General features: G+C 45.7%; 1 protein-coding gene across 2 annotated transcripts in view; it reads right to left on the bottom strand.

The window, feature by feature from the left end:
• vegfc (vascular endothelial growth factor c) overlaps positions 1-12865 on the bottom strand; it is a 73404-nt gene that overhangs the window by 22419 nt on the left and 38120 nt on the right. For both annotated transcript variants that reach the window (XM_086121093.1, XM_086121092.1), the window contains exon 4: positions 12470-12609. In XM_086121093.1, the coding sequence (XP_085977219.1) occupies positions 12470-12609 (140 nt within the window). The remainder of the gene's footprint in view (positions 1-12469; positions 12610-12865) is intronic.

Here is a 12865-nt window from a genome sequence, read left to right as displayed (position 1 = left end):
TTTATATTTTTAATTCTGACTGCTGTATTAGCTAGATATGAGAGACACTTGCGGACGACAAATCAGTCTTTGCTGATACCTAATAATAAATTGGATTAAATGAATTGGCATAATGTTCACCAGAAATCGATCTTCACAGCTTTTCTCATTCTGATTGCTTCAGAAGTTGGCAATGAAGTGGTTGGCCACTAATGAATACAGCTCAAAGTGATATACGCTGTAGTTGGCAGGCCTCTGCAAGAGCTCTTCAAGAGCTTAGCTTTTTTTTTTTTGGTTGTTTTTGTCTTTTGTTTAAACATACCGTGTTCATTGTCCTTTGTTCCGCCCTGCTGTGGACTGTTTTGAGGGTGTTGGCCACGACATTTAATTATTTTATTATTATTAAATATTGGGTGTTCAAACAATGTCAGTGTACAGCTTTCCATTTTGGGAGAATATTTTTGACATGTAATTGCACCAAGTTTCTCAATAATGGGAGACAACATCATATTTTGATTTACAAAAATGGGGACACTTAGCAAAGATATTTAAATGCTAATCAAAGTTTAATCAAAGATGCCTTACATTAAGAATGTACTTGAAGTACTGCTGCTCCGCTTGAACAAATATTTACAAGTATCCTCAATGGTGCAGCCAATGTATTTTTTCAATCAACGTACCATGCATGCTTTTGGAATGTGTGAGGAAACTGGAGAGAATATATATATACTGTTTATACCCTTGTACTGTATAGATAGATAGATGGATAGATAGATAGATAGAAGGATAGATGGATAGATAGATGGATATCTATCCGTCTATGCTGTTCTGCAAAGGACTCAACCCCCTAAACCAAGTAATCACCAAGACAGGCTATGGATAACGCCTCAGAAATGGCGCTATGATCAGTCACCTCCTCTACATGGATGACATAAAGCTGTATGCTAAGAGCGAAAGGGACATAGACTCCCTGATCCACACAACCAGGATCTTCAGCAGCGACATCGGGATGTCATTCGGGCTTGAGAAATGTAGTCGGATGATGACTAAGAGAGGAAAGGTAGTCCGCACTGAAGGGGTCTCACTCCCTGAAGGAACAATAGCAGACATTGAGGACACTTACAAGTACCTCGGTATACCACAAGCCAATGGCAATCTCGAACTGGCAACAAGGAAAGCATTCATTCATCTTCCGAACCGCTTAATCCTCACTAGGGTCGCGGGGAGTGCTGGAGCCTATCCCAGCTGTCTTCGGGCAGTAGGCGGGGGATACCCCGAATCAGCTGCCAGCCAATCGCAGGGCACACAGAGACAAACAACCATGCACGCTCACACTCACACCGAGGGACAATTTAGAGTGTTCAAATCAGCCTGCCATGCATGTTTTTGGAATGTGGGAGGAAACCGGAGTACCCGGAGAAAACCCACACAGGCCCGGGGAGAACATGCAAACTCCACACAGGAAGGCCGGAGCTGGAATTGAACCCGTTACCTCTGCACTGTGAAGTCGACGTGCTAACCACTGGACTACCGGGTCGCCCACAAGGAAAGCAGCTGCGGCCAAATACCTCTAGCGAGTGGGAAGTCCTAAGAAGCCAGCTCAATGGCAAGAATAAGACCCGGGCAATAAATAGCTATGCCCTCCCAGTGATCAGATACCCTGCAGGATTAATAAGGTGGCCAAAGGAAGAGAATCTGACCAAAGACGTTAAGACCCGAAAGCTCCTAACCATGCATGGAGGGTTCCATCCCAAATCCAGCACCCAGAGACTGTACGCAAGCCGAGAGGAAGGAGGCTGGGGACTAGTGAGTGTGAGAGCCACTGTCCAGGATGAAATATCCAAGTCAAGTCAAGTCAAATCAACTGTATTTATAGAGCACTTTCAAACAGCCATCCCTGCATATAAAGTGCTGTACATGGAGCAATTTAACATGCACAATAAACAGTAAGACAAATCGGTAATAAAGACAGTAGAAAGCACCAGACAGTAAAACCAAGAACAAATCTAAGTCATGCGGAGTCGAATGCCAAAGAATACAAGTGAGTTTTGAGGAGGGTTTTGAAGATGGGCAGCGAGGAGGCTTGCCGAATGTTCAGTGGGAGGTCATTCCAGAGAGAGGGACCAGCAACAGAAAAGGCTCGATCCCCTCTGAGCCTCAGATTAGTTCTTGGTACTTCTAATAATGTCCGGTCCGCAGACCTGCGGCGCCGGTAAGGGTGTGTAGGGGCGGATGAACTCAGAGGGGTAAGGTGGTGCGAGATTATTCATTTGAAAACAAATAAGAGGATCTTGAAAATAACTCTAAAATGAATGGGGAGCCAGTGAAGGGATGCCAGAGTAGGAGTTATGTGCTCCCTCTTACGAGTACCAGTCAAGAGGCGAGCAGCGGCATTCTGGACCAGCTGAAGGCGCTTAATGGAGGAATGGCTGACTCCAAAGTAAAGGGCATTGCAGTAATCGAGCCGGGATGTGATAAAGGCATGAATGACTGTCTCAAAGTGTTCATGTGAGAGGAGAGGTTTTATTTTGGCCAGGTGTCTCAGGTGAAAGAAGCTGGATTTAACAACGGCACTAATTTGCCGATCAAGTTTAAAATCACATTCCAGTTTAAGGCCCAAGTTTGAGACTGTTGACTTAAGATAAGGAGACAGGGGTCCAAGTCTACAGGATGGGATGTACAAGGGCCACTGGGACCAAACAATATCACCTCTGTCTTCTTTTCATTGAATTTCAAGAAATGTTGTGCCATTCAGGTTTTGATTTCTTCCAGACAGGATAGGAGTGACCTTAATGAGAAGGCGTCTTTCTTGCTCAGTGGGACTCACTGTGGTTGGCACTGCCGCCAAGTGAATTCCATCCAAGCTCCATGAATACATCAAGGAGAAGGCTCCAACGGATGACGTATTCAGAGAATGTCTCAGACAATGGGGAACAGAGGATGAGGTGCTGGAAGAGGGACCATCATGGGAGGACAAGCCCCGACACGGGATGTACCATCGGACCATAACTGAAGTGGCTGATCTCAAGAAATCCTGTCAGTGGGTAGAAAGGGTTGGCCTGAAGGACAGCACAGAGGCACTCATCCTGGCTGCTCAAGAGCAGGCCCTGAGCACCAGAGCCATTGAGGCCCAGATATACCACACCAGACAAGACCCAAGGTGTAGGTTGTGCAAAGAGGCACCTGAGACGATCCAAAACATAACTGCAGGGTGTAAGATGCTGGTAGGGAAAGCCTACATGGAACGCCATAACCAGGTGGCTGGCATAGTCTACCGAAACATCTGTGCGGAGTATGGACTGGAAACCTCAAGGTCAAAATGGGAAACACCTCCGAAGGTGGTGGAGAGTGACCAAGCGAAGATCCTGTGGGACTTTCGGATCCAGACTGACAAGATGGTCATGGCGAACCCACCAGATATCGTGATCATAGATAAAGGGCAGAGGAAAGCTGTTGTAGTGGATGCAGCGGTCCCAAGTGATGGAAACATCAGAAAGAAGGAACACGAGAAACTCGAGAAATAGCAAGGGCTCAGAGAGGAGCTCGAAAGAACCTGGAAGGTAAAGGTGACAGTCGTGCCTGTGGTGGTCGGAGCACTCGGAGCAAACTAGATGAGTGGTTGCAACAGATCCCGGGAACAACATCGGACATCTCAGTCCAGAAAAGCGCAGTGCTGTTCCAGATAGAGCTGTTGTTGGATCATTTTAAAGCGAAGAAAATGGATGACATGATGAAGAACAAATTTGCTGAAGCCATAGCTAAATGTATGGCTACTGCATGCAAGCCTGTCAACATTGTCCACAGCTCGACTCAAGCTGAAATCATTCGCATTGCGTCTAACGACTCCACTACAGATTGCCAGCGAGAGCCTCCATTAGAAGCTGTGTACAGAGATTGTATGTAGCGGAGAAGGCTAAGGTACACCAAGCGGGAGAAGACACTATTTCGGTAGAGAAATAAGAGACTAGGTTGATGAGCCTCTGGTGAATAAAGAGCAGGCATTACGTTGAGTTCGATGTATGCCACTGACGCGATTGTTACTTGTTTGGAACTATTTTGTGTGGAAGGTTACGGTGTTCTGTGTCCATATAAATAAAGCGGGTGGAGCTTCTCTGTGTTCGTCTGACAGCGACTGTGCGCTGAGGCACGTCGAGAGTTTAGCGGTGCAGTGGTAGCGACCACACTGAAAATAAACCGTCTCCAGTGTTGTCATCGAACCACGTGTAGTCATCCGAAATGATGTCTACACAAAACCATTGAGAGACTTCCGCGCAAGAAGGACCAACACAATCAACATAGCCTGACTGCTGTGTTCAAAGCAAACTTGAGAAAAATGAAGTATGCAACCATGGTTTGAATCCACTATAGGCTGAGTACTAGTTTACATTAGATATACACTTTATAATGTTATATTGCTCTGTTTTGATTCCATAAAAAGAGCTGTTAAAGCAACTGTTGTGTGACAAAATATTTTTTTCACTGTTGTTGATGGACAGTAATATTGTGTGAGAGATTGTGTGAATAACTGCTCCAAGTGAAAAATGTTCATGTAAAATTGAAAATCGAAATTGTTATTTCAGTAAATATTTGCATTTTGCACATAGAAAACTGATTCATGATTCCATGTTGATGAGAGGATTAAAATGGGGGAAAAATAGGACAAAAAATATATATAAGGAAATTCTAAAACAATAAAAAATGCGTGAGTGATCACGATTAATTTTTTAGTTCATTTGAGTTAATTATGACAGTTGCATTGTTAATTAGATTAAATATTTTAATCGTTTGACAGCTCTAATATATATATATATATATATATATATATATATATATATATATATATAGCCATCCATCCATCTTCTGATCAGCTTAATCCTCACTAGGGTCGCGGGGGTTGCCGGAGCCTATCCCAGCCGTCTTCGGGCAGTAGGCGGGGGACACCCTGAACGGGTTGCCAGCCAATCGCGGGGCACACAGAGATGAACAACCATGCGCGCTCACACTTAGGGACAATTTAGTGTGTTCAATCAGCCTGCCATGCATGTTGTTGGAACGTAGGAGGAAACCGGAGCACCCGGAGAAAACCCACGCAGGCCCGGGGAGAACATGCAAACTCCACACAGGGAGGCTGGAGCTGGAATTGAACCCGGTACCTCTGCACTGTGTAGTCGGCGTGCTAACCACTGGACTAGAATTCCATTCTGCCACGCTAATTGTTTGTGATCAGCCGCTAGCGGTTGCGCACCGGTAGTCAAATCTTAAATCCGAAGTCATTTGCTTGGATAAGATACCCCATGAGGTACCATGGCCTGAGTAAGGTCTTCAGTCAGGATAGCACCTTCAGAACAATGAAGGTGCTATCTGCCCAGTTCCCGACTCTTATCAAGTATCACAACCGGAATAAGAGGCTTTAAGAGAACATATTTCGCCACTGGCCTCATCTGTCCATCCACTTCCCCTGTTGGCTTGGGCTTATTCTTTATAGAGAAGAAAGACAAGTCCTTTCATCCCTGTGTTGACTGTAGTGGGCTAAATGACATCACAGTTTAAAATAAATATCCGCCTCCTTTGTTGTACTCTGCATTTGCACCGCTACAATCAGCTAGCATCTTTTTCTAAACTGGATCTCCGTAGCGCGTACCACTTAGTCAGAATTCGGAAAGAGGATAGTGGAACATGGCAATGAAAACACCAATACATTCTTCTGAATATTCAGCCTTTTGGCCTCACCAATGCACCAGCAATATTCCAACGTTTGATAAATGACGTCCTATGTTTATCTTGATGATAAACAGTCATACCTCGGTTTTCGACCATAATTTGTTGCAGAAGGCTGTTCGAAAACTGATTTGTTCGAAAACCGAAACCACGCTTTAAAAAAAAAAATCTTTATTGAACACGGCTGCTCACAATGGAACGCTACACGAGGAAGCGTCAGTTCCTCGTCTACCCAAGGAAGTGTCACTCCCTCGTGTAAGGAAGGCGAGAGGAGTCAAGTGGCGCATTCAAATGTTCTCAATTTGGTCAAGAACTGATTTTCGGTCGTAATTCGAGGCATAAAAAACTCGAAATTTTTGGTCAAAAACTGATTTGGTCGAGAACAGAGACGCTCGAAAACCGAGGTTTGACTGTATATATTTTTTCGAATAACTCACAGGACCACCAAAGACACGTACGCACGGTCCTCCAAAGATTTATGGAAAATAGATTGTATATAAAAGTAGGGAAGTCTGACTTTCATGAGGATTCGGTACAATTGTTTGACTTCATTATCAGTCAGGGTCGACTTAGCCTTGACCCTGCTAAGACTAAGGCAGCAGTGGAATGGTCAACACCTACCACCCTCAAACAATTCCAAAGATTTTTAAGATTTTCAAATTTTCACAAGTGGTTCATCCTTAACTACAGCATCCGGGCCGCACTAAGTTTCCAAATTAACGTCTAACAATTTCCCATTTAGTTTGACTTCTTGTGCGGACGCCGCTTTTGAGGACCGAAAGAAATAATTTACTAATGCTCCAGTGTTGCATCACCCTAACCTTGAATTTTCTCTCATTGTAGAAGTGGACACGTTGGATTCAGGAGTAGCGGCTGTGCTATCCCAGGGATCCCTGAAAGAGCACGGAGACTCCAGCCCTGCGCTGTCTTCTCTCGTCAACTTTGTCCTACTGAAGTCAATTATGATGTGGGTAACCGTGAACTGTTGGCCATCAAACTGGCCTTACAAGAGTGGGGAGCATTAACTTCAGGGAGCGACGGAACAATTTACTGTCTTCACCGATCACAAGAACCTTGTCTACATCCATGCCACTAAGAGACTAAAGTCCCGCCAAGCTCTATCATGATTCTGTTTTTGTGTATCTCCAGCAGGTGGGAGAGGAGGGTCGGCCCTCCAGCCTGAACACCTGTTGCCAATCATAATCAGTCATATGTTTAATGCCAGATCTGGCCCCTGGGCTTTGACTTTGACACCTGTGCTCTTGACGAAATGGAAATAGCTTATCACGACAAGCTATTTCCATTTATATTGTCCTTGCCTTTGACTTTTGGTTTGCTTTGGTTTTCCTGGTTATTGACACCAGCATTATTTGTTGTACTTTGTCGGTGTTTTGTTCAATTCCATTTGAGTCCACCTTTTGAGAGTCAGATTCTGTTCCGGACTCTTCTTGAACCGTAACCAGGTCGTTGGGCCCTGTTCCTCACCCACGATGACTTTCGACTGACATATTACAAGCGGTCCAAAAACAGTATAAGACAAGATAAGAAAACCTTTATTTGTCTCACAATGGAGAAATTCCCAATTTACAGCAGCAAAATTTTGAAAGGGAGAAGTAGAGTAACAAAAAGTATAAAAATAAATATAAATTATAAAATATTATATGCCAGATGTACTCTCCCGCCTCCATGATTCGGCCAATGAAGGATCGGAACCTGAGGCTATTCTTTCCAGTCAGTATTTCATGGGGGCATCGCAGTGGGACATTGGAAAGCATATTATTGACACCCAAGAAGATGCCCAGGTTCTTGTCCAGCATGGAGTCTATTTGTGCCTTGCAAATTGCAGCCTGGAGGTGTTGCAGTGGAGTCACAAATCTAAGATAGTGTGCCGCCCGAGAATCCAGCGTACCCACTCTCTCATCGTGCGAAGGTTTTGGTGGCCGGAAATCAAGGCTGACATTGTAGAATTCATTGGTTCCTATTCTGCGTGTCCATCCATCCATCCATCCATCCTCTACCGCTTATCCGGTAGACACAGTCTCTCCAGCGTGTCCTGGGTCTTCCTTGGGGTCTCCTCCCGGTGGGACGTGCCCGAAACACCTCACCAGGGAGGCGTTCCGGAGGCATCCGAATCAGATGCCCAAGCCACCTCATCTGGCTCCTCTCGATGTGGAGGAGAAGCGGCTCAACTCTGAGCCTCTCCCGGATGACCGAGCTTCTCACCTTATCTCTAAGGGAGAGCCCGGACACCCTGTGGAGAAAACTCATTTTGGCCGCTTGTAACCGGGATCTCGTTCTTTTGGTCACGACCCATAGCTCTTAACCATAGGTGAGGGTTGGAACGTAGATCGACCGGTAAATTGAGAGCTTCGCCCTTTGGCTCAGCTTCTTCTTTACCATGACAGACCGATACAACTTCCGCATCACAGCAGACGCTGCACCGATCCGCCTGTCAATCTCTCGCTCCCTCCTGCCCTCACTCGTGAACAAGACCCCAAGATACTTAAACTCCTCCACTTGGGGCAAGATCTCCTCCCCGACCTGGAGGGGGCACTCCATCCTTTTCCGACTGAGGACCATGGTTTCAGATTTGGAGGTGCTGATTTTCATCCCAACTGCTTCACAATCGGCTGCGAAACGCTCCAGTGAGAGTTGGAGAGCCCTGCTTGAAGGACCCAACAGTACCACATCATCTGCAAAAAGCAGAGATGCAATACTGAGGCCACCAAAACGGACCCCCTCAACGCTTCTGCTGCGCCTAGAAATTCTGTCCATAAAGGTTATGAACAGAATCGGCGACAAAGGGTAGCCTTGGCGGAGTCCTACCCTCACTGGAAAAGATTCCGACTTACTGCCGGCAATGCGAACCAAACTCTGACATCGGTGGTACAGTGACCGAACAGCCCGTATCAGGGGGTTCGTTACCCCATATCCACGAAGCACTGCCCACAGAACTCCCCGAGGGACACGGTCAAACACCTTCTCCAAGTCCACAAAACACATGTAGACTGGTTGGGCGAATTCCCACATACCCTCGAGGACCCTGGGGAGGGTATGTGGGTATGTGGGTAGAGCTGGTCCACTGTTCCACTGCCGGGACGAAAACCACACTGCTCCTCCTCAATCTGATGCTCGACTTCCTGACGGACCCTCCTCTCCAGCACCCCTGTATAGACCTTACCAGGGAGGCTGAGGAGTGTGATCCCTCTGTAGTTGGAACACACCCTCCGTTCCCCCTTTTTAAAAAGAGGGACTACCACCCGGTCTGCCAATCCAGAGGCACTCTCCCCGTTGACCACGCGATGTTGCAGAGGTGTGTCAAGCAGGACAGCCCCACAAAATCCAGAGCTTTGAGGAACTCCGGGCGGATCTCATCCACCACTGGGGCCTTGGCACCGAGGAGCTTTTTAACCACATCGGTGACTTCAACCACAGAGATAGGAGAGCCCACCTCAGGGTCCTCAGACAATGCTTCCTCCAAGGAAGGCGTGTTGGTGGAGTTGGGGAGGTCTTCGAAGTACTCTGCCCACCGGTTCACAACGTCCCGAGTCGAAGTCAGCAGCGCCCCATCCCCACTGTACACAGTGTTAGTGGTGCACTGCTTCCCCCTCCTGAGATGTCGGATGGTGGACCAGAATTTCCTCGAAGCCGTCCGGAAGTCGGCTTCCATGGTCTCACCGAACTCTTCCCACGCTCTGGTTTTTGCCTCAGCGACCACCGAAGCTGCGTTCCGCTTGGCCAGCCGATACCCGTCAGCTGCCTCTGGGGTCCCACAGGCCATAAAGGCTCGATAGGACTCCTTCTTCAGCTTGACATCCTCCCTTACTGCTGGTGTCCACCAGCGAGCACGGGGGTTGCCGTCACGACAGGCACCAACCACCTTACGTCCACAACTCAGATTGGCCGCCTCAACAATAGAGGCATGGAACATGGTCCATTCGGACTCAATGTCCCCCGCACTCCCGGGGACATGGGAAAAGCTCTGCCGGAGGTGGGAGTTGAAACTCATTCTGACAGGGGATTCCGCCAGACTCTCCCAAAAAAACCCTCACAATACGTTTGGGTCTGCCAGGACGGACCGGCATCTTCCCCCACCATCGGAGCCTACTCACCACCAGGTGGTGATCATCTGACAGCTCCGCCCCTCTCTTCACCCGAGTGTCCAAAACATGCGGCCGTAAATCCGATGATACAACCACAAAGTCGATCATCGAACTGCGGCCTAGGGTGTCCTGGTGCCAAGTGCACATATGGACATCCTTATGTTCGAACAAGGTGGACAATCCGTGACGAGCACAGAAGTCCAATAACAAAACACCACTCGAGTTCTGATCGGGGGGGGCCGTTCCTCCCAATCACGCCCCTCCAGGTCTCACTGTCGTTGCCCACGTGAGCATTGAAGTCCCCCAGCAGAACAAGGGAGTCCCCAGCAGGAGTACTCTCCAGCACACCCTCCAAGGACTCCAAAAAGGGTGGGTATGCTGAGCTGCTGTTTGGTGCATATGCACAAACAACAGTGAGGACCCGTCCCCCCACCTGAAGGCGGAGGGAGGCAACCCTCTCGTCTACCGGTGTGAACCCCAATGTACAGGCACTGAGCCGGGGGGTAATGAGTATGCCCACACTTGCTCTGCGCCTCTCACCCTGAGCAACTCCAGAGTGGAAGAGAGGCTAATCCCTCTCGAGAGAACTGGTACCAGAACCCAGACTGTGTGTGGAGGCAAGTCCGACTATATCCAGTCGGAACTTCTCTGCCTCATACTCCAGCTCGGGCTTCTTCCCTGTCAGAGAAGTGACATTCCATGTCCCAAGAGCTAGCTTCTGCAGCCGAGGATCGGACCGCCAGGGTCCCCGCCTTTGGCTGCCGCCCAGCTCCCATTGCACCCGACCCCTTTGACCCCTCCCATGGGTGGTGAGACCATGAGAAGGGGGACCCACGTTGCCTCTTCGGGCTGAGCCCGGCCGGGCCCCATGGGTGTAGGCCCGGCCACCAGGCGCTTGCTGTCCATGTTAATGTTTCAAAAACTTTCACAAAAAAAAGAGATAAATAATAATATTCAAGTCTTTATAAAACACAAAAGATGGCACCAAATTGCTGGATGCTGCTGCAAAGCCTATCGATCTGTTGGTTGATGGCTGATCTTTACTACTTGTGGTGGCTGATAGCTCTTCTGAAACTTTCACTTGCACTTGAGTTTCTCCTTGAAGATATTGAAGCATTGGTCCTGTATTCAGAAATACAAGACAAAATATCCAAGGATTCTACAGTGAAATATAGCTTTGAACGATGGTACAAACATTTTCGAAATTAATCATGTTATTATGTCGGCCTATATTTGAAACACAGGCACATGAACATTTCAATATTCTACCTTTATGGACAAGGAGTGATATGGCATTATATCAATATTTTGGACAATGTGAAAACAGTGAATATGAAAGGGAAAATATACAACTTCGATGGATCGATTTTTTTTTTCTCCAAAATACAGTTTTAGCTATATATGTCACTCTTGGCCAATAAACCTCTCAAGAATGTTGGCATTGTAATTGCATATAAAACAACTTTGTCTAATAACATCCCATTACTTTCCATAGTGTAATCACTGCGCAGGTCACTAGTTTTCCACAATAGCATTTTGGATTGTTTTTGGCAAGCTTGTGTAAAACAATCGCCACAAGCATTTACAGCACGAGCATTTATAGCACGAGCAGGTACAGTATTTTATTTATTTTTTATTTTTTTTAGGATGAAAGGAAAGCCTACACTTAGACCAAGAGTTGTACATTATATATTTGAAAATAAATTGAACTGTTGACTGAACCATATAAAATAGGTTTTTGTAATTATCGCATTACCGAAGAGCATGTAAACACATCATCTAAACATGGTGGTGGTTATTGTGGTAAACATGGCTGTAACAAAATAAACAAACAATTGTTATTTTAAAACATTGTCTTACCTGCAAGAGACGCGTGAGCATCATCTTGCTGTTTTTTTCTTTTCCTCTTTTCCACCCCCGACTCTTGATGCCTTTTCGACGACATATCCAGATATCCAAAAATACACTTCTGCCAAATTTGCGATTGAAGCATAATGTAACAAACTATGAGAGAATGAAAGAAAGGGGCTGGGGCACCAAAGGTAGACAGACGAGATATACGCACAGGAGATTAATCTTTTTTCGCGAAAATAAGCCTATGTTATTTTTGTATGACATATATTATTTAACATTCTTCAAAAAACTTTTATTAGAAATATTATATCCCATTATTATTAGAATTATTTTTATTTTGTTGTTGTTGTTCTTTCTTTTTGTTTGTTTTTTCTTTTAATGAGCTTGATTTTTTTGGGATGCCCCCGAGGCCATTCGTGCCCTTCACGCAAAGTATGCCGAAACCCGCGCCTGGTCCAGCCGTTCATAATAGGGTAACTGCTCCTTTAAAAAACCTTTGGATGTTTTCAACGACAGTCTGACCAGTATTTTGTCTTTCAGTGGAGAGTGGCAGAATAAATATTCGTAACTTCTATTATAGTTTGTTGTAGTCTGATGTTAGCAAGGTCGAAATGGCCACTATGGCACAGTGAAATATCATTTGATAGAAAACCTTTCAAAATGATTGTTGTGCCAACAGAGATTTAGGGACAAAACAATTGCTCTTAATTTTTACTGATCAGTCTGTCTTCTGAAAAGCTGGAACACCCAATTTGCTACAGTAATAGTATAGACAATATATTACTGCATTTAATAAATATGTGTTCGGTACTTACTCGGTCAGGGATCTCCTGATGATGCTGTGGACTTGTTTGTAGCTGTCAAGCTTAGACAAACAACTGCACTGTGTGTGATTGGCCACACTAATAGTCACTGGCTTCGTGCCTTGGGCAATTGGTACTGTGATTTCAAAAAGCTGCAAAATGAAAGAATTGATGGCAGGTATTATAGTAATAAAACATTACATTAAAATGTTTAACCTCATTTATCTTAAAATTGTCAAAAGGAGGACACTTTCCATGGAACCATTCAGGTAAGGCAAAACCTAGATTGCTCGTAGTTGGATTGCAATAAGCAACGACAACAGCATAATAATCCACAAACATACATTTTCACTTTCATTTTTTAGCTAATTATATATGACATTTTTTTTAATGAAATGGATACGAAAA

Source organism: Hippocampus guttulatus, chromosome 9 (genome assembly GCF_054856545.1).
Source record: "Hippocampus guttulatus isolate MCC_2025c chromosome 9, RoL_Hgut_1.0, whole genome shotgun sequence".
NCBI lineage: Eukaryota > Metazoa > Chordata > Actinopteri > Syngnathiformes > Syngnathidae > Hippocampus > Hippocampus guttulatus.
This window is presented reverse-complemented; position numbering and strand designations above follow the sequence as displayed.